General features: G+C 40.4%; 1 protein-coding gene across 6 annotated transcripts in view; it reads left to right on the plus strand.

Moving 5' to 3' along the window:
* Positions 1–22,118, plus strand: part of aspa (aspartoacylase) — a 103,354-nt gene that overhangs the window by 58,614 nt on the left and 22,622 nt on the right. For 5 of the 6 annotated variants that reach the window (XR_010904305.1, XM_067437963.1, XM_067437966.1 and 2 more), the window contains one exon: positions 14,643–14,752. The exons of the other annotated variant lie outside the window; for it this stretch is intronic. Coding sequence is in view for 4 of the 5 variants with exons in the window: in XM_067437963.1 (XP_067294064.1) it covers positions 14,643–14,752 (110 nt within the window). In the remaining variant the exon portion in view is untranslated. The remainder of the gene's footprint in view (positions 1–14,642; positions 14,753–22,118) is intronic. 6 annotated transcript variants of the gene reach the window in all.

Here is a 22,118-nt window from a genome sequence, read left to right on the forward strand (position 1 = left end):
CAAAGCGTGCTTCTTCATTCAAATAAGCTAACGGTTACTCCATTGTTGTTCTATGTATAACGTTACACTAGTCTGACGTGCAAACCTGTTTTGCTTGCTACTGCTAAGGTTTAGTCGCATACAATAGTCCATAAACCGAATCATGACCCCATAAACTGCGAGTAAACACACACAAATGTTGACAGGTCACTAAATACAGTACATACCACAAAACGGACGTCCTGCTGTTGTTGCCTCTCCTGTTCAATTTATTTCAGCCTTTGGATCTGATTCTGGATCATATATGTATTAGTTGAGCCATGGTTTATTTAGGGTAGCGTTTTCTTCTCCACGCTTGAGGACGTCACCTCTTTGTGTGTGCTCGTCATTCTTTAGCTCCGCGCCAGAGGTGGACAGTAACTAAGTACATTTACTTGAGTACTGTACTTATGTACACTTTTTGAGTATCTGTACTTTACTGGAGTATTATTTTTTCTGGAAACTTATGACTTTTACTTCACTACATTTGAAAGACAAATATCATACTTTTTACTTCTCTACATTTCTATCTAGGTTGAAAGTCGTTTTCTGTAGCAGCTCTGAAAGTCCGAGGATGATTTTTCCATCTTTAAAAGGTTTTTGGTGTTGTTGTTGTTTCAGACAGTCTATCAGGAATCACTCTTATAGGGTTCAGTTCATAGCAAAATGGAAGAAGATGGTTCTTAGGCACAAGTGTGTGCACCCATAGCCATACTTTGAAATTATTTTTCAGTTTAAAAAAAATCAAGATTAGTTTAGTTGGCATACACTTGGTGCATGTCTTATAAAATATTAAAAATATAAATGTCTGTGAGAAAGAGAAGAGTAAAGTTGGGAGAATATCATATGTGTATTAGTGTATTGGATCCGTGCATTCGGCCTTAGTGACAGCAGCTTTGTAAAGTGCTTTGTAATTTTTATACAAGTATTTAAATTAGTTTAAGTTATTTGTATGCTAGTACGTCAGATGGAGCATCACTGAATGACTTAAACCATGATGACAGTGTTTATACAACAATAATAAAATAATGCATTGGCATAAAAAAGGAAATTTACTTTGATACTTAAGTTCTTTTGAAAACAAATACTTCTGTACTTTTACTTGAGTAAAAATCTATTTTTACAGCTTTTACTTGTAACGGAGTAATATTTGACCAGTAGTACTTTTACTTTTACTCAAGTAATAGAGTTGTGTACTTTGTCCACCTCTGCTCCGCACACACGATACGCCTCCAGGCGCACATTTTTTTTTCAGAAAGACTCGGTACAGCCCATATTTCTTTTATAAATATAATAAAACTAAAGACTTTTCGGAGATATGAAGAATGCAATACTACTCTATAGGGACTCAAGATTGACATGAGATTGACTGAAACTGAGTGTTTCCCCCCCCCCCCCCCCCCCCTAAGGACAAACACCACCCAGCTTATGCCTTGTTTAAATGGGTGGACACAGGCTATAATCTGAGACATCGTAGGCCTGTGAGTATTAGCACCCTCAAGGCCCGTTTTTTTCAAGGCCCAGCCACTGTCAGGCTAGTGGCACAAGACAATAAGGAGGGAAAAATGTATCCTACTCCTTGTTTTTAATTACTGTAATGATCAGTGCAATAGTAATTTATTTTATTTAGAGTTTTAATTTTGTATGCACAATATTATTATTATTTATTATAATGTCTATTTTTCTAAAGTAGGAAGGTTATCTATCTATTCTACACCGGTTCTGTATCTTTTTTCTTATTCCTTTTAAAACTGTCTCATTATGCATGTGTGTATGTGTGTAGGTATATGTATCTGTACATATGTATATATATATTTATATATATATATATATATATATATATATATATATATATATATATATATATATATATATGTTGGTTCGTATATGTATATATGTGGGTTGTGGGTGGGTGTATGCATGTATATACATTTTATATTTAGAACTTGACTTGGAGACGCATACGAATTCCAATGTACCTGTACTGAAACGTACCTGTGCAAATGGCAATAAACTTTGAACTTGAACTTGAACAACGCTAATACATGGGCAACGAAACCACAGATCATTTACAACACTATAATCGTGTTCTTATTATTCTTATTATTCATATTCTATGTAGCCTACATGACAGATTGGTGCTGCTCATTATTTAATTTTTCACGATCAAAGTGAGCAGCATCACTGCACGTTTTTTCGAATCCATGAGAAACAACTTTAAAACAGATCTACTGTTAAAAAATGAGTAACACTGCTGCATTATTATCATCAACAATGATTTTGAAAAAGAAATAGCCTATCTAAAAAATAGTATGACTGTCTCAAATAACCCAGTCGATAATGTCGGGCTGTTCGCATTTGAGCTGAAGCTGAAAAGAATGAACACCAGCCGAAATAACGACAGCGCTTTGCTAGCTAGTTATTAAACTCAACCAAACGCACTCCTACATGAGATAAATCAGATATAGACAACATATAATCAAGTATTAAACAAGTAATCTTACAACTTGCATCTGTGGAAAAGGACGCGCACATGCACTTGACTGCGCTCTGACTCTCATTGTGGATTTCCTTTAACAGTGCGCTGATACACAGGAAACTAAAGCACGGAGAATACAACATTATACACGTTCGTGTTCTCGTTGTAATGCTGTGTATGTGTCAGATTGGCGGCGCACATCTTGCACTGTATTTCATGATCTTTCACAGTGTTTCAGGCATCACTGCGCGCTTCAGTTTCACTTTATTTCGCGGTGTGGAAGGCGTGCTGTCTAATGCTAACCAATCAGACCTCAGTTACCGTCCAAAATGGCTCAATAACCAATTAGAGAAATATACAAATATATTTTTTAAAGTCAGGGCGATCATCGTTTTCATGATCGATCGTCGCTGTCACGTTTGAGTACTTGAGTGGGCTACTCGACCACTGTTGCCCATCCTTACCAGATAGAGGTCCATTTACAACCCTATAAATTGTCCCTAGGATGTAATGCTCTGTTTTGGCCTCATTTGGAAGAGTCATGAATATTAATGTTGAGCTCTGTCCTGACTGTCTTATTTCAGCAGCTCACAGCACACAGCAGTTCAGTTGTTCAGCGAAGCGGATCGTGAGTCCTGACAGAACACAGACCGACTGAATGAAACTTTAAGCAGAACATCTCAAATGGAGATTGCTAAAAATGCAATAACTTGTTTATTGGTGGCGCGCGTGTGAGAGAGAGAGGGAGAGAGAGAGAGAGAGAGAGAGAGAGAGAGAGAGAGAGAGAGAGAGAGAGAGAGCTTGCGTGCATATGGTTGCCAGGTTGTACATTTAGGTAAAACACTGGATAGTATACGTGTTCTTTTCACAAAAAAAGCTCTGATTGGGGGATTTAAATTACTGAAATCTGGCAACCGCATTTTAGGCATTTTAGGCTTATCTTTTTTCGTCAATGATATTGCATGTTTATATAACGTTAGTCACAGTGTAGTGTAGGAATTGATTCGGATCAAATAACTCAAAAGGAGTATTGAATTACAGTGAAAGGAACCGACCTTACATAAACAATAATTCAAAATTAACATTTACCGCTCTGTCAACTATTCGTCCGCCGATATGTTGAAATTACAGTATTTTATCAATGTCGACTCATGATACTACCCGTGGCCAACGGCAATGATATCATTAATTTTTATGTTCACTGTTTGTGAGCTTAGGTAACAAGGGTCATACAGTTTGAGGCAGTAACTTACGAACACGAAGCACAAGAGACCTGTATAGATGAAAACTGAAAACAAGGTTTATTTATCTATTCTAATACACACAACACTAAACTACTGACACACACAAGAATATACATTCATACAGAAAAAGAGATGTGGTATGTTATACACTTTCCCAGCCGTCACCTGCGAGAATCAACATTCTAGCAACTTAATTGTAGCTTGTCTGCTAGACAGAGTTTCACCAGCTCAACAACAATTAAGTATTGTACTTGCGTTTGCTTGTTCCTGGGGTGCGTTCTTCCTCTAGATAAGGTTGCTGCGGTGTTGATTGGTTGACCGGCCGATGATGTTGTTTGCGAGGGAAGGAATTTGAGTTCGTTCAGTGGATGAGTGACTTTACCTGATGAAGCCACACGTGCCGTTTCCTGGTCACTGGAACGAGCGTCAGCATTGCTATGCGACAGGCTTTCTCTGCGTCCCAGGGAGCAACGGCTGGGTGCGTTTCCGGGAGGAAGTTTCGCCAGCGAGGTTTACTACGGATTGGAATGAAGTTTCTGGAAGAGCTCTTGGTAGCTCTGAGTGCGGCGGCCCATGTCAGATAGGTGACAAGACCAGCACGGTTTAGAGCATCCTGGGTTGCTGCAAGTCACGCAGTGAACTTGTTGAACAACAAGTTGAAGACGAGAAGCAAAGCATTCATGATTGATCCTTGGTTTTAAACATGGGAGTTATGGGGCCATTCGGACATTGTTGTGGGCGTTTCTCCCGCCCCTGTCTCCCGCACATATCATTAGTGTGACGTCATCTCAAACACGTGTTGATATTCTTCATGAGTTCGTTTAAGTGTTTTAAGGATATAACTTCCATAGCATAACTCTAGTACATTTTACACATATTTACCTTGCATCATGAGGATGGAAATCTTTTATCCGTTACACCCATATCAAATAGCATATATTTCTCATGGCTGGGGTTGGAGATACTAAATATTCATATGTGGTAAACGTTGGTCATTTAGCCAAACAACACAGGTTATAGGAGAATACACATCATATTTTGGTTTACATTTGTGGCCTAATATGGTCGTTCCTTGTTACGACCAGGACGAAGACAAACATGCCCGAATAGGTAGACAACACAGTAGTATAAAACACATAGGCACATTATGTACACATACATAATACACACAGTGTATGATGAATTTCGATTGGGAATTACTTCATGTTATTGAATCTCAGGGTTGTCCTTTGTGTCTGATTGGTATGAGATCTTTGTGTGAGTTTCACAAAAGGGTCTCTGGAATGTGCTGTTAGAGAAAGGAGGGAAAGGAGCAGTGGCGATTTCTTTAAGACTGCAAGGGAAGCTCGGCTTCCCTTATAATGTCACAAAATTAATGGTCAAAATATGTACTATTGTATTAACATTTTATTGACTGAAAATGCGTTAGAAAACGTTCATCTCAAAGACGAGTTCGTTCAGAATCAGTTACATATAGCAGGTCGGCTGACTCGATTTCCTTCTCATACATTCCCGCAGCGTCATAGTGCATTTCCCTATTGAAGCCCAGCGTCCATTGACTTCAATGGGGCTGCTTTGAACGTTTTTTTTTCAGCACTTCGAAACTAGACGGTCATTGGATAAACGCTGCAATTATGTCCCGCCCACGGACGCTCAGCGTCTCTGGGGGTGAATGGGGAGTGGGCTGGCCTGGACTCCAAGCTTCTGCGTGATGATTGGAGGGTCTGTCGAAAAACTGCATCTCCTTTTGACTGACAGCGATTCTGTACTATAAGGAACCACTGAAGCTATTCGCGCTCAGTCCCATCGCGGATTTCTCAAGTTCAGTCGAAATAAAAACTGCTGCAACCTATTTCTATGATATTTGCTTGGCGAAATTGCTTGATTTTCATCATACATTTCACACAATTATACACCACATTCCTTGTTTCAGTTTTACAGAGTTTAATATTTTAAAGCTCTGCTGGCCATTGAGAGGACACTGGTCAAGTCACTTCAAAAGAGTTCCTAGTTGGTACGACAGGGTCACAGACCATTTTTTTGAAAAGGAATGTAGGGCAGAATTTACTTTTAAATAAATAGACAATTTTATGATGTAGGGCAGGCCGAAAATGAGATTCCCCTCTCTGACAGACCAGTAGCCGCCACTGGAAAGGAGGGATGTCTGTAATGTCTAGAGTGAGTTTGGGTCTCAGAAAAGCTTTTAGCAGGTCTCTGTGGTGACAAGACCCTGAATTTATGTCTGAGGTTTCAGGGGGGGTGTCCGTCCTTCCCGGAGTTCTACTAGATGATAATCCGTGGACCAAAGGGGAAAAATAAGTCACATGATCACTGTCCTTGCATTGGTTTGAGATAAAGCAAATTGGTGGTAATAAAAGATGTTGTTTCCCTCCAAATGCAAATTATTAATTTTTATGGTTTGCTAATGGTGGAGGAGGATGAGCCCTCGGAGGTCTGGAATGTGATGCCTGGTTTTGGAACAAGGCCTGTTTCATAGGTAGGCTACAGTAGGCTACAGTAGGCTAGCAGTGACTGTGATGTACTCTGAAATACAAGCATGCAAAAACATCATACTTCAGTTCTCAAAAATATAAATATAACGTGTATTTATTTTAACAAACTGAATAGCCTTGTCATATGACTATCGTTTTAACTTATATGGTGGAAAAGGTGACGTTTGCTAGAAGGATCTGTAAGCAACATATGTATCTACGGTTGTATTTTGTATTAAAAGATAATATAATAACCTTTGTCATTAGACACACTATTTAGTTTTGTATGGTGCTTGGAGTTTCCTATTGCTACTGTACTAGCATCTTGCGTAATCTAGACAATGCTGTCTCTCTAAGAAATTTTCAATTTAATCAGAAATTGTTTAAACAGTCAATAAGTGGATAAATCGCTACTTACTGCTTGCAGGAATACAGTTGTAATTGCCACTTTCTTCAGTTTAAGACCCTGAGCAAAGCTTGCTTGAAATGGGCCGAACAAACGAACAATCTTGAATTAAATTGTTGTGGTATCGGATTATAAACATCAACCATGACTGTTGACATTTTTTATCAGTGGGAAGGGTAGAAAAGTCTCCTGCACAGCCTGGAACATGAAGTGTGTCCATGCGAGCAGGGACTTTGATGATTTGCTCCCATTTCTGCCTGACAATGCACATGTTTGGAAAGATGCAAATGTTGGGGGCGTGCATATAAATGATCCCCAATACTTGCGTCAATGTTGGGTTTATGTTGAGAAGCACTTTTTTTTTCCCATTGTGTTATGGATTCACGAGATTTACATAAGAAGTAGGAGGCAATGGTGTTTGAGACTCACAGTATGTTATGTCCATGTACTGAACTATTATTATTTCACCATGGCAAGGTTAATTAAATTTTTAATTCTAGGGCACCTTTAAGGAGTCCAAAGCTCTTTGTACCAACTTGGAAAGTGATATTTTTTTAATGACCACATGTTTCTGCACATGCCTACTCAAAAACCTGACAGCTTTACAATGCTGAATGTTTTTTTGTGTGAGTGTCAGAACATATTATTGATATATTTAATGAAAACAGTGTCATTACAAGATGGAAAAATGCGCTACTCAAGTGGACAGAGCAAAGCTGGCAAATAGGTCAGCTTATTTATGGAAATGTTTTGTTTTTATAACATTTTTAGACCAGCTGGATCCTACTCCCAGCTGAAAAAATACAACATGACCTAAGCATAATACACATGTTTTTAGCTTGAATTACATTTAATACATCTCTACATAAGCCACTGATTAATATTTAATGGGATAGTTCACAAAAAATGTAACCTCTTGAGTGTCCTTTTTACAGTATAGCTATGCATTTAAGTACTGAGTAATAGAAAAATAAAGCCAACAGGCATTTCCCATAAATAAAGGCTCATTGGTAAGATTGGGCTCCGGAATGGCATCTGGTGGCTAACCTGTGCTGATGGTGACTGCATTAGAAAGTTTTGTGTGGGTTGAATGAAGGAGAATGGTCAACAGCTACTTCAGCTACTTCAGCAAGACCACACAGAAAGATGGCCTGGTGTCACCCAAGATCTAAAGCATGTCACCAGCTTGACTTTGTCATTGTCAAGCAGAATTACAGAAAAAAAAAGTCATGAACCAAGCACTGTTATACTGATCACAATCTAGTTTGCAGAAAAGTTGCAAAACCTGACATTGACTTGGGAAGCCATAAAAAAATTACATCTATTAAGCTGCTCTACATACTTTCAATGTACTCGACAATATTTTGGCTCATATCATGCCAAATGTGATAATTACAGTGCTGCTGAGTGTTACAGGGAAAGTCCCAAAGTGGATTTTGTGCCCAACTGACAGGATATTTCCTGTGAGAAAATTACAAGAGAAATCAAGAGAATAGAATCAGCTGCTCTATCTTGCCGTTGTACAACCTGAATTACGAAATTTTTGGAATGTTTTTTAAATTTGAATAAAATAACAAAAAGACTTTCAAATAACATGAGCCAATATTTTAAGCAAAATAGAACATAGATAGCAAATATTTAAATAGAGAAATGTTGCACTGATGTACTAAATGAGCTCATTTCAAACTTAATGCCTGCTACAGTTTTCAAAATCGTTGGGACGGGGGCATGTCTACCATGGTGTAGCATCTCCTCATATTTTCAAAACAGTTTGAAGACATCGGGGCATCGTTATTTTGATTTTCTGGACTTTTGGTGTTGGAATTTTGTCCCATCCTTGCCTGATATAGGTTTTCAGGTGCTGAAGAGTTGGTGGTTGTCTTAGACATTTTTCGTTTAATTTTGCGCCAAATGTTCTCTATAGTTGAAAGATCTGGGCTGCAGGCAGGCCAATTCAGCAACTCTCTTCTATGACGAAGTGATGTTGTTGTAATTGTTGCAGTATGTGGTTTGTTTGTATTGTCCTTCTGAATTACACAAGACCTTCCCTGAAATAGACGTTGTCTGGAGAGGAGCATATGTTTCTCTAAAATCTTTATATACATTTCAGCATTCATAGGGCCTTCCAAAACTTATGCATTCTATACCATCAGTATGGAGGCTTTTTTTCTGCAGAAAGGCAGAAACTGAACACTGTTGAAGGTCTCCATTCTCTTTAGCCCGGAGGACACACCATCTGTGATTTCCTACAAGAATGTCAAATTTTGACTCTTCTGACCATAGAATACTTTTGCACTTTGAAACAATCCAGCATGAGCATTGGCCCACAGGACACAACAGTGCTTCCGGACCATGTTCACAAATGTTTCCTTTTTGAATGATAGAGCTTTAGTTGGCATCTGCAGATGGCATGGCGGATTGTGTTTACAGGAAATATTCCTGGGCCCATTTAGTAGCTAATGTCATTGACACAATCATGCCGATGATTGACTGTCATCTGAGGGACCGAAGACCACAGGCTTCCAATGAAGGTCTTCGACATTATCCCTTACGCACAAATTTATCCTGTTTCTCTGAATCTTTTGACAATGTCATGCGCTGTAGATGATGAGATGACATCCCTTTCATAGCTAATCATGCTACAGACCTGATATCAATTAACTTAATTAGCTGCTATATGTTCTCCCAGCAAAATCTTTTCAAAATGTCTTGCTTTTTCAGCCATTTGTTGCCCCTGTGCCAACTGTTTTGAGACATGTAACAGACACCAAGTTTGAAATGAGCTAATTTAGTGAATACCAATTTCTTAATTAAACATTATATATTATCTATGTTCGATTGCTAATAAAATAATTGCTCATGTGATTTGAACGTTGTTTAGTTTTCATTTTATTTAAAATAAAAATTAAAAACATCCCAACATTTTCAGAATTTTATATCTGTAGATATTTTGACTCAATGGAGTCGACAAAGAAGCTCTTTTTATGATCCTGCAAAAGTCTGGCTGCCCTCCTATCACTCATCAAATTCTTTCATAGCTGAGTTCAATTTAATTGGGACCTACCAGACAAATTGAAGTATTAAACAAGGTTGTTTGTCCTTGCTCCAAACCTCTTTGGAATTTATTTCACCGATGTATATTATTATTTCTGCCTTTGAGAAATTGAATAATCACACCGGAGTTACTCTTTTGGCCACATATGATGGAAACTTCTTCAGTTTATCCTGTTTTAGAGCAATAAATAAAACACATGCAAATCAATGTCTTCTGAAGCGAAATGCAGTAAATATTAGAAAAAAATAAATTATATATACAGTACAGGCCAAAAGTTTGGACACATTTGTAACGCTTTTGTAAAGTTTCTTCTGCTCATCAAGCCTACATATATTTGATCAAAAATACAGATTTTTTATTTTTTTATATTGTGATATATTATTACAATTTAAAATATTTGGTTTTCAATTTATTATACTTTAAATTATAATTTATTTCTGTGATGCAAAGCTGAAGTTTCAGGATCATTACTCCAGTCTTCAGTGTCACATGTGACATCCAGTCTATCACACGATCCTTCAGAAATCATTCACAGTTCTGCTGCCTAATAATGAATAAAAGGTTCAAAAGAACTGCATTTATTCAAAATAATAATAATATAAATCTCCTTTACTATCAGTTTTTATTTAACACACCCTTGCTGAATAAAATTATTAATTTATTTAAAAAACAAAAACAAAAGAAAGACTGACCCCAAATTACTGACCAGTAGTGTATATTGTTGTTACAAAAGATTTCTATTTTTTAAAACATTTGCTTTTTATTCATCAAAGTATTTTTAAAAAAAGTATCACAGGCATTGAAAAAATATTAAGCAGCAGAACTGTTTCCAACTTTGAAAATGAATCATCATATTAGAATGATTTCTGAAGAATCATATGACACTGAAGACTGGAGGAATGATACTGAAAATTCAGCTTTGCATCACAGAAATAAATGATCATTTTAAAGTATAATACATTGAAAAACAATTATTTTAAATTGTAATATATCACAATATTATTATTTTTTCTGTATTTTTGATCAAATAAATGCAGGCTTGATGAGCAGAAGAATATATCTCATAATATATATCTATAATATATCTATAATATATATCAACCCGATCACATGTAAATGCGTGTATATATATATATATATATATATATATATATATATATATATATATATATATATATATATATATATATATATATATATATATATATATATATATATATATATATATATGCATGTATGTATGTATAAAAATCATTGCTACTGTCATATGGGAAATGACAAAAAAAGAGGGGAACATTGTGATGCAACATAAGTGCGTCTGCAAAAAGTAACGTGGAAACACAGAGGACCACTACCGCTTGTGCAAACTTTATAACACACATAGCTACATCACTCATTACGATGTCCCCCTCACGATTGCTCGTTTTTTTAACTAAAAAAGTTCAAATTATTAGTATTTTTCTGAAACAGCTGGAGTCATATAGATTACTGACTTGATCGGTGTGTGTGGCTTTTCAATCAGCAACCAAACAGCAGCATTTAATGGGACTCACAGAGATGGATTATTTTACTAAAAATCCTTTTTTTATATTTATCTGATGAAAGATAGTTATTTACACTGCTGGCATGAGTAAATTATGAGAGAATTTTCATTTTTTTGAAGTATCTCTTTAAAGGACTGTTCATTGAAAGGGATAGTTCACTACAAACATTTTTACTCACCCTCATGATATTAAAGGTCCCGTTCTATGCGTGTTTTGTCCCGTTCTAAGCTTTGATTATGTTTACAGTGTGCAATATAACATGAGTTCATGTTTCGCGTGTAAAAAAAAAACAGTATTTTTCACACAATTTACTTATCTGCACTGTTTCCTCTGTCCTAAAAACGGCCTGATGATTTCCTTGTTCTATGAAGTCCCTCCTTCAGTAATACGTAACAAGTTATGATTGGGCCAGCGCTTCCCGTGTTGTGATTGGACAGCAGCTTAGCGCACTTTGCCCGTAAAGGTCCCACCTCTTACCATAACGGGGAGATGCAAGCGCTGAATGCGCACTATACTATCACAAGCCATTTTAGCATTTAAACCTTTGTCTGACTATCTATAAATATATTTAAAGATAGTAACAATTGTTTTTTGACTAGTGATAATTATAATTCGACTAGTCAGAATGACAATTAGAGATATCTGCAATTATAATTGCACTAGGAAGAAATCTGATTCGAGAAATACATTATGACTAGTCAAAACTCTATTTAGGATATCTGTAATGACCTCAGAGATATCTTCAATAGACGCGTCACACATACGCAAAAGTAATTAGAGATATCTCTAATTCAGTTTCGACTAGTCACAATTCTATTTTAAGATATCTGAATTGTACCTGCTTCTATAGTCAAATCTGCTGTTGTGTAGGGTTGTGACGTGAGGAAATTTTCCACAAATAATCGACGAGTGACAACATTTGGATGCATATGATTAAATGTCTCCAGCAGACCCAGTCAAAAAAAATTGAGAAGATTAAAAAAAGATTACAGGTTAATACATTTTTAAATAACATTGACATGATGTAGCTACTGATTACATTGATTAGTACATTGCGTTGTGTTTACTCATGTCATAGAGGTAATCATCCACAAGGTGGGAGTGGTGTATTGTATTATACATAGACTGTAAAAAAATATGGACGTAGTGTCCGTGACGTCACCCATAGGATTCCGATAAGCCGTTCTGAAGCTAAAAGTATGGCCGAGCTGGGCGTTGCCATCTTGTGAGCGAGTCATCGCGTGTCACTCCCGGATAACAGAAAATGGGCAAAAAGGCGGGATGTGCGTGAAGCTGAGGTGACGCAATGACTATAGACGGCGGATAAATGGCTATCCACTTGTAACAACGCCCTTAATTATGCAGAACCTTAAGACTTTATATAACGTAAACGAATGAGTTATAAAAAAATTCACCCCCCTCAGAGTTGTCATGAAGATCAAAATTAGCCTTATAAGCCAAAACCACAATTTGTACCAGGCTGTAAACATGTTTTTTTCTGCTTTAAAGTTGAGAATTTAAACATGGGGCTCAATGATATTCTGCTCCCTTCTGGAGCCTGTCCCTAGTGGCCAGTTGAGGAATTGCAGTTTACATTACTTCCGTATTGGCTTCAAGAGAGATCGCGGGAGGTTGCCGCTTGGTATTATAGCAAAAGATCTGCGATGTGATATTCTGCTGTGTTGAGTGATGAGCGCCAGTGTGTTGAAAAGTTATTTTAAAATTATAACATATGTAATGTTGCACCAGAAATAAGGCCAAATGCTTAGCTTTAAATGTGTTCGTTTGGGAATAAAAACTAACACAATTTAATCCACAGCATGCACATCTCAACATTATTTATTACTTTAATATATAGCCTAGAATAAGACAACAAACTTCTTGATTTTCTCAGCATATTATATGTCACTTTTACACATGTCCCAGCAGGTACATTTTTATTTTCATACGTTTGATTTGCTTCTCTATAAAGGAGCTTAAAATGACCAAAGACGCAGGACTTTTATTATACAATTCTTAAACAAAATAGCAGATGACAACGGTTTCCGCGGTAGGATTGGTTAATAAAATGTTTAAGGTGTGGCTTAGCTAAGGCATATTTGCATGCATGTTTAAGATATCTATAAATGAGTTTTGACTAGTCAGAATGTTAATTCCAGATATCTACATTTATATTCTTCCTAGTCACAAAGCTAATTGCAGATATCTCCAAAGAAAGATCTGTCTAGTCAAAAATCAGACAAAGATATCTATAATTAAATTACAGATATCTTTAAATGAGTTTTGACTAGGAAGAATTCCAATTCAAGATATCTTGTATTAAGTTTTGCCTAGACAAAAATCCAATTCAAGATATCTTCAATTATAATTTGACTAGTAATACATTATTTGCAGATATCTACATATGTATTTTAGATATCTTTAAAATTGATGAATTACAGATATCTTAAATGTGATTATGACTAGTCAAAAACCAGAGATATCTCTAATTATAATTTTTACTAGTAATAATTCAGTTAGAGATATCTCTAATTTAATTATGACTAGTACAATTGTAATTTGAGATATCTCTAATTAGAATTATGCCTAGTATAAAAGCAATTATAGATATCTTTAATTGCAATTTCTACTAGTCAAAACTCATTTGAAGATATCTGGAAATATTTTCCAATGGAAGTCAATGGAAGAATATGACTAGTAAAAATAGCATTATAGATATCTTGAATGTATATTATGACTAGTCAAATTAACATTGTAGATATCTTCAATCCATATTATGACTAGTCACAATCACATTGTAGATATCTTAATTGCAATAACAACTAGTCAAAATTGCAGAGGAGATATCTTGAACTGGAATTATGACTAGTCAAAACTGATTTATGACTAGTATGCGAAGGTGTATTTAATGCAAAAACCGCTTGCCATAGCTCTTCTCCACGTGGGAGAGCAACAAGACCACGCCCCCTTTTTTGCTTGTTCTTGTGGGCGGAGGGTTAGTCAACAAACTGTTCTAGTGACCTTATTAAATCCCTGCACTTCATGCTGTAGTACAAACAGGCTGTTTGCTGTAGGCTTTGAAAGGGTGTTTCTGTTAAATAAAATATCTCACTTGGCATTAAACTTTGAGCTTTATAATTTTACAGGTATTATTTATGCTCTAACAGCAACATTACACACTAACTAAAGTTTGAAAGATGGAATCGTGAAGAACGGGACCTTTAAGATATTTTAAAGAATGTTGGTAATCAGTTTTGGTCTTTTATTAAAAATGAATACATTTAGACTTTAGAATCAATTTTAAAACCGTGACATTTTTTAAATTTTAAAACAGGATGATGTCTCTTTTTCCTTTTTCTTAGAAGAATCACTTCACTTTCTATGATTTTTTTAACCTGTCATAGGTGTAGAGTTTCCTCCATGTACAGTGGAAGTTTTCAGAGTCCAGGAGAGAATGGACTACCCCAGAGACAACAACAGCAACATCACAGCTATGGTGCATCCTCATTTACAGGTATTCTATTCCTATCCAAATGGTAAAGGGAAATGAGGTAATCGCATAAAGGGGATTTTTGAAATGGAAAAGGAGGGGAGTTTTTTTGTTTTAGAGCGGTGGTTGAGATTGTGCCTCAATTCATGTGCGCTGACATGCAGACAAGAACTTCACGTTAAATTGGAGAACTGTTTCGGTGGTGTTCGCTTCACGAAAACATAAAGAAATGTGAAGGTGAGCATTTCCACTTACCTGAGCGACGGCAGGTGACGTTATCCTTCAGCGGACTGAATGCTAGGCCATTGCTGGAGAGGACGGAGAGGACGCAGGAGGATATAACACTCCCAAAGTCAAGAAGTCTCCTGCGCTGAGCGTTTTCAACCAGCTGGATTGACGATCGTCTGTTGCAGTTGCCGACAAAAAAGTCTTGCCATTGCTGAAGGTCGCGGCTTCTCGGCATACACACCAGCTTATCTTTCCCCGCATCCACCCACATAATTCACCTCAGCACTTTTCACACTTTCCCTTAAATGTTACTTTCAAAGTAATATGTGAGTAGTGTTTCTCTATTTTCATTTTATTTTTCACTTGCTTTAATTGATTTATTTGTTTGTTTGTTTGTTTGTTTTTTGTGACTTTAGTTTGTTTCGCCATTACTTTTCTTTGCCCAATTTTTACTTTATCTTAAGTTGATTTATGTAACGTGTGGCACTTGAACTATCTGGGTTATTTGCATTACAAAATACTGACAGGATTGCCTGTCTGGCGCCCCAACTAACTGACCTAAATCTAAATTAACTAAATTGTTTTTGTTTTTTTCTGTGAATTTATTTATTGGGCCGTCACGGTTACAGAAGTGGCGCCCAAACAGGGACCTGAAATTTAAACAATTGTCATCTGAAAGTGTGAATATTATATTGTCACTTTTGAACTGATTTGTTTTTCTTATGGTTGTTTGAATCCCTGATGGTTGAAGATGTGATTATAACAAACTAGAATTTGAACTCTTTTTGTGATTCAACTGAACTTTGAACTGAACTGAACTGAACTGAACTGAACTTTGAACTGAACTGATTCCTCTAATTCTGATTGAACGCTGTGTCAAGTACGTCAGCTAAAGGAAAGCATATGAACCAGCACACCACACACTATATATATATATATATATATATATATATATATATATATATTTTTTTACATTTCACCATTGCCCATTCCATTTCCATACACACAGCAACCATGGCCAATACCCCTCCACCACCATCGACTTTTGTGGAAATTGATCCTCCTGACATTGCGACACCCAACTGGGTCCCAGTGCAACAAACCCCATAACCACCCAGACCACCACCTCCTGTACCTTTTACTCTACACCCAAATTGTTTCGTAGTCCTCCCAGAACCCATGTGCGTTTTGCTACTCCACGGACTGGGGAAAATGCTCCCTCACTGACGGATCTCATGCAGTTGTGCACCTCCACAGAAATATTGCCTTCTTCACCTCCTTCAGGAACACAGTAAGACATGCCTGGATTTCTCCCAACTCCTGGCAGAGGAATTCATGAGTTGTCAGAGCAAGTAAAAGGGAACTGGGATGTCCTGTTTAACTGGCTCAGACAGCAGGACCAAGCTTTGAAGGTACTCACCCAGGATTTTGCAACTACAACTTCCCTACATAAAGCCCAGTTTGAAACCTTGACTGCTATCATTAACTCCAACCACCAGCAGCTTCATACCACGATTACTGCTCAGAAACAACGTGAAGGAGAGGATTCTGATCAACTGACAAAGGCCATGAATGTAAAGGTAACAGGAGAACTGCAGAAAAGTGAACACACCATAGTCACGGAAGTCCGATTCATGGAGGAACAATTGCAGCTAGAGGTGCAGAAAGACCTGCAGAGCATGCGGCAAAGTACTCGGCAGGACCGTGGCCAACTTTCCCGGGAGATCAGTCAATGTAGTGTCCAACTGAATACCTTAAGTGACTCCCTGAAAGAGCTGAAAGTAGAGACAAGTAACTGTTACAGAAGGCGAAACATCCCACCACACCACCCCGTCTATGCTTCCACTTCATCCCCAGCCAAGACCCCTCTGTGGTCAAGAGTGACCATTTGAAACAAACTTTTCTTTCCTTTGGCAGACCTTCAGATGATGGTGACCCCTTGTTATACTTGACCAGATGTCTTTGATGACTTTGATGACTTTTATGACCAGATGTCTTTGATGTGTCACGGTTCATGGATTCCCTGTCTCACTCTTGGGTGCGTGTTGTATGTAGGTTGGGGCGAAGCCTGGGATTGGCTCATCACGCACCTGCGGCTGGTCGCCTGTGCCAGCTGCAACTCATCACCTTCACCCTATTTAGTCTCTCTGTTTCTCTCTTGTCTTTGTCAGAGCGTTGTTGGATGTTTCCCCTTGTGTCTCCGTGTCGGTTGTCGTTTCCCCTCTCCGAGAAACGCTGGATCCCTTCCTGGATTGCCTTCACCGATCTCCCGAGTCACTGCTGCTCACAGCCTACCCGTGCTGCCAACGGAACCTCTCTCACGGCTCTGTCTTATCCGGACTTCGTCAATGTTCTGAGTTTTGTCTTTCTGTGACAATACTGTCAATAAAGACTGAGTTACTTGCTATTGAATCCTGCCTCTGTGAATTCGTTACAGAACGCTCTGACCAAACATGGATTCAGCGAGTATCAACGCCCTACTGACCAGCAGCAATGAGAGACTGCACCAGCAGGAGGCGAACTTAACTGCCACAGAACAGGCAGTGCACACCTTGGTGGCACGGGTGGCCGAGCTGACCCAACAGATGCAACAACTCGTCAGTCCCGCTGTGCCCAACCCACCGCCGATTACCCCCCCACCATCCACACCGCGGCAACCAGAACCACGTCTACTCACACCTGAAAGCTATGCCGGTGAGAGCAATTACCAAGTGTTCCTTATTTTTCGCTCTTCAACCGCAGACTTTCAAGACTGAGAGATCCAAGGTGGCATTCGTCCTCACCCTACTCTCCGGACGAGCCGCACTTTGGGGAACAGCGGTGTGGGAAAATCAACATCCTTGCTGCTCCTCGTTCCAGATGCTAGCGGCGGAGATGAGAAGGGTGTTTGACCGAGCGGTGACAGGAAGAGAAGCGGCACGTCAACTCGCAGAACTCCATCAAGGTAACCGCTTGGTCTCGGACTATTCCATCGAGTTCCGCACCCTGGCCGCCGAGTGCAAGTGGAACGAGGAGGCACAGTGGGACATGTTCCTGCATGGGCTGGCTGACCGCATCCAGAAGGAGATTTTCACGATCGACCTACCTGAGAAGATTGACGGTCTGATCGAACTCGCGCTGAGGGTGGACGCTCGTCTGAGTCGGCTGAGATCCAGGATGGAATTACAGCACGGGAATGTCGAATGCCCTCAAGCCAGCACTGCGGATGTGGTCAGCTACACCTTCGACCCGGAGCCCATGCAGGTGGGTCGAGCTCGGCTCTCCCGAGAGGAGAGAACGAGACGGAGATCCCGTGGTCTTTGCCTTTACTGCGGCGGGGCCGGACACCTGCAAGACTCCTGCCCGGGAAAAAGACCACGCCCGGCAGTAAAGAAAAGGCTACTGTCGGGCGAGATCTCCGTGGAAAAGACCTCATCCTCCACTCTCCTTCCAGTGAGACTGCTGTGGGCAGCCCAGGAATTTTCCACCCCAGCACTCCTCGACTCGGGAGCGGAGGGTAACTTTCTTGACTCTGCCATTGCACGCAAATTCCACATACCCACCATTGCACTCAAGAACACCATTTCTGTCAATGCACTTAACGGACAAGTACTCCCTGACATTTCATTCACCACTCACACTGATCACTTCAGGCAACCACACCGAACTCATTTCCTTCCTCATCCTGGACTCCCCTATGGCTCCCGTTGTCCTCGGTCACCCTTGGCTGGAGTTACATAACCCAAGGGTTGACTGGGGACACAACTCTGTTTCTGTGTGGAGTAATAAGTGTTATGAGTCTTGTCTGGTGTCTGCTTGTTCGTCTGTGTCTCGTTCTGTTTTTCAGAGTGAGGCAGTGAATCTGTCTAATGTGCCTCCGGAGTACCTCGACCCGAAGGAAGTGTTCAGTAAGTCCCGAGCTGCTTCTCTTCCTCCGCATCGTCCCTATGACTGTGCTATAGATTTACTCCCAGGTAAGTCTCCGCCTAAAGGCAAGCTTTACTCTCTTTCTATTCCCGAGAGGGAGGCCATGGAGAAATATATTTCTGATTCTCTAGCCGCCAAATTCATCCAACCTTCCTCTTCTCCAGCGGGGGCAGGGTTCTTCTTTGTGGGGAAGAAGGATGGTTCTCTGTGACCTTGTATAGATTACAGAGGGCTGAATAACATCACGGTAAAGAATACCTATCCTTTGCCGTTGATGTCTTCAGCTTTCGAGAGGTTGCAGGGAGCATCCGTCTTCACGAAGTTGGACTTACGTAACGCTTATCATTTGGTTCGCATCAGGGAGGGGGATGAATGGAAAACCCCATTTAACACCCCCAGGGGGCATTTTGAATATTTGGTGATGCCATTCGGGCTGTCCAACTCCCCAACGGTTTTCCAGGCACTCGTCAATGATGTGTTGAGAGACATGGTCGACCAATTCATATATGTCTACCTGGATGACATTTTGATTTTTTCTTCGTCTCTCCAGGAACATGTTCAACATGTCAGACGAGTGTCTCAGAGGTTGCTAGAGAATGGGCTTTTTGTCAAGGCGGAGAAATGCGCTTTTCATGAACAGTCTGTTCCTTTTTTAGGGTACATCGTGTCCTCGGAGGGAATGGGCATGGATCCTGACAAGGTTAAGGCTGTGATGGATTGGCCAAGTCCAGATTCCCGTAAGGCCCTACAGAGGTTTCTGGGGTTTGCCAATTTCTATCAGCGATTTATTCGCAATTTCAGCCAACTAGCCGCACCTCTGACTGCCTTGACCCTTCCCAGAACGACGTTCAGGTGGTCCGATACAGCTGAGGCTGTATTCGCCAAACTGAAAAGCCGCTTTGTTTCGGCTCCCATCTTAGTCGCCCCTGATTCCACACGTCAGTTCGTGGTAGAGGTCGATGTGTCAGAGGTGGGGGTAGGAGCAGTTCTTTCACAGCGTGCTCCCTCAGATGGTGGAGGTCACCCGTGCGCGTTTTTCTCCCATCGTCTTTCTCCTGCCGAACGCAATTATGACATTGGTAACAGAGAGTTGTTGGCCGTCAAATTAGCGTTGGAGGAGTGGCGTCATTGGCTTGAGGGGTCGGGGGTACCTTTTGTCGTATGGACGGATCATAAGAACCTTGAATATATTAGATCTGCTAAAAGACTCAACTCCAGGCAGGCTCGGTGGGCACTTTTTTCTGGACGTTTTGACTTTGTTCTCTCGTACCGCCCCGGGTCTAAAAAATTCAAACCCGACTCTTTATCTCGTATTTTTTAAAGCTTCCGAACGCCCGGTTACTCCCGAGTGTATTTTGCCAGGGAAGATGTTATCTCTACAATCACATGGGAGATCGAATCGAAGGTCAAAGTGGCCTTAGAAGAGGTAACGCCTCCACCCGGCGGCCCACCGAGTCGTTTGTTCGTTCCGGAGGAGTTAAGATCCGAGGTCCTAAAATTGGGTCACTGCTCCAACATTGCATGTCATCCAGGAGTAAACCGCACTAGCAGTTTAATAAAGCAACGATTCTGGTGGCCACTTATGGCTCGTGACATTCACAGTTTTGTTTTGGCTTGCTCGGTCTGTGCGGTTGGTAAGACATCTAACCAACCTCCTCATGGGTTACTTCAACCGTTGTCTGTTCCTTCGAGACCCTGGTCCCACATCCCTCTAGATTTTGTTACCGCCCTCCCGTCCTCCCAGGGCAAGACGGTCGTTTTGACCGTCGTGGACCGATTCTCGAAGGCAGCACATTTCATTCCCTTGCCCAAATTACCTTCAGCCAAGGAGACAGCTTTATCTGTTGTAGATCACGTCTTTCGGTTACATGGCCTCCCGATGAACGTGGTCTCAGACAGAGGTTCCCAATTCGTGTCCAAATTCTGGCAGGAGTTTTGTAAATTACTAGGAGCCACGGTTAGTCTGTCTTCGGGTTATCATCCCCAAAGCAACGGTCAGACCGAGAGAGCCAATCAGGATCTGGAAAGAGTGTTGCGATGTTTGGTCCCCAAGAATCCTTCATCCTGGAGCCAAAAACTTTCTATGGTTGAGTACGCTCATAACTCGTTACCAGTGTCATCTACGGGCCTTTCGCCATTTGAGTGTAGTTTAGGTTACCAGCCACCTATTTTTCCTAGTCTGGATTCCGAGGTCGCCTCTGTTTACGCTTTTATCCAGAGGTGTCATCGCACATGGACCAGAGCCCGTGAGACTCTGCTGCAGGTGGGAGCGCGCACCAAGGCTAAAGCCGATCGCCACCGGTCTAAGCCTCCTGTTTACGTTGTGGGTCAAAAAGTGTGGCTTTCTACTAAGAACATTCCGCTCCGCTCCGCTCCATATTTAATAAACTTGCTCCCAAATTCATCGGCCCGTTCACTGTCACCAAGATCATTAGTCCTCTGACAGTCCGCCTCAAACTTCCTCCGGCTTACACAAGGATTCATCCCGCCTTCCATGTATCCAAAATTAAGCCTGTTTTTCACTCCCACCTTAATCCGCCAGTCCCAGTTCCCCCACCGCCGCGACTCGTAGATGGGGAACCAACATATTCGGTTAATCGCATTCTGGATTCTAGACGGAGGGGACGCGGTTTCCAGTACTTGGTGGACTGGGAAGGTTACGGTCCGGAGGAGAGAAGTTGGGTTCCTGCTAGGGACATTCTGGATCACTCCCTTATTGATGATTACAATCAACAGGTGAGGTCGGCTGGGAGCATCAAGGGACACTCCTAGGGGGAGGGGTACTGTCACAGTTCATGGATTCCCTGTCTCACTCTTGGGTGCGTGTTGTATGGAGGTTGGGGCGGAGCCTGGGATTGGCTCATCACGCACCTGTGGCTGGTCGCCTGTTTCAGCTGCAACTCATCACCTTCACCCTATTTAGTCTCTCTGTTTCTCTCTTGTCTTTGTCAGAGCGTTGTTGGATGTTTCCCCTTGTGTCTCCGTGTCGGTTGTCGTTTCCCCTCTCCGAGAAACGCTGGATCCCTTCCCGGATTGCCTTCACCGATCTCCCATGTCATAGCTGCTCACAGCCTACCCGTGCTGCCAACGGAACCTCTCTCACGGCTCCGTCTTATCCGGACTTCGTCAATGTTCTGAGTTTTGTCTTTCTGTGACAATACTGTCAATAAAGACTGAGTTACTTGCTATTGAATCCTGCCTCTGTGAATCCGTTACATGATGACTTTCTGAGATTACACCCCCTGGATGATGCAGA

This window comes from Pseudorasbora parva, chromosome 3 (genome assembly GCF_024679245.1).
Source record: "Pseudorasbora parva isolate DD20220531a chromosome 3, ASM2467924v1, whole genome shotgun sequence".
In the NCBI taxonomy this organism is placed as follows: domain Eukaryota; kingdom Metazoa; phylum Chordata; class Actinopteri; order Cypriniformes; family Gobionidae; genus Pseudorasbora; species Pseudorasbora parva.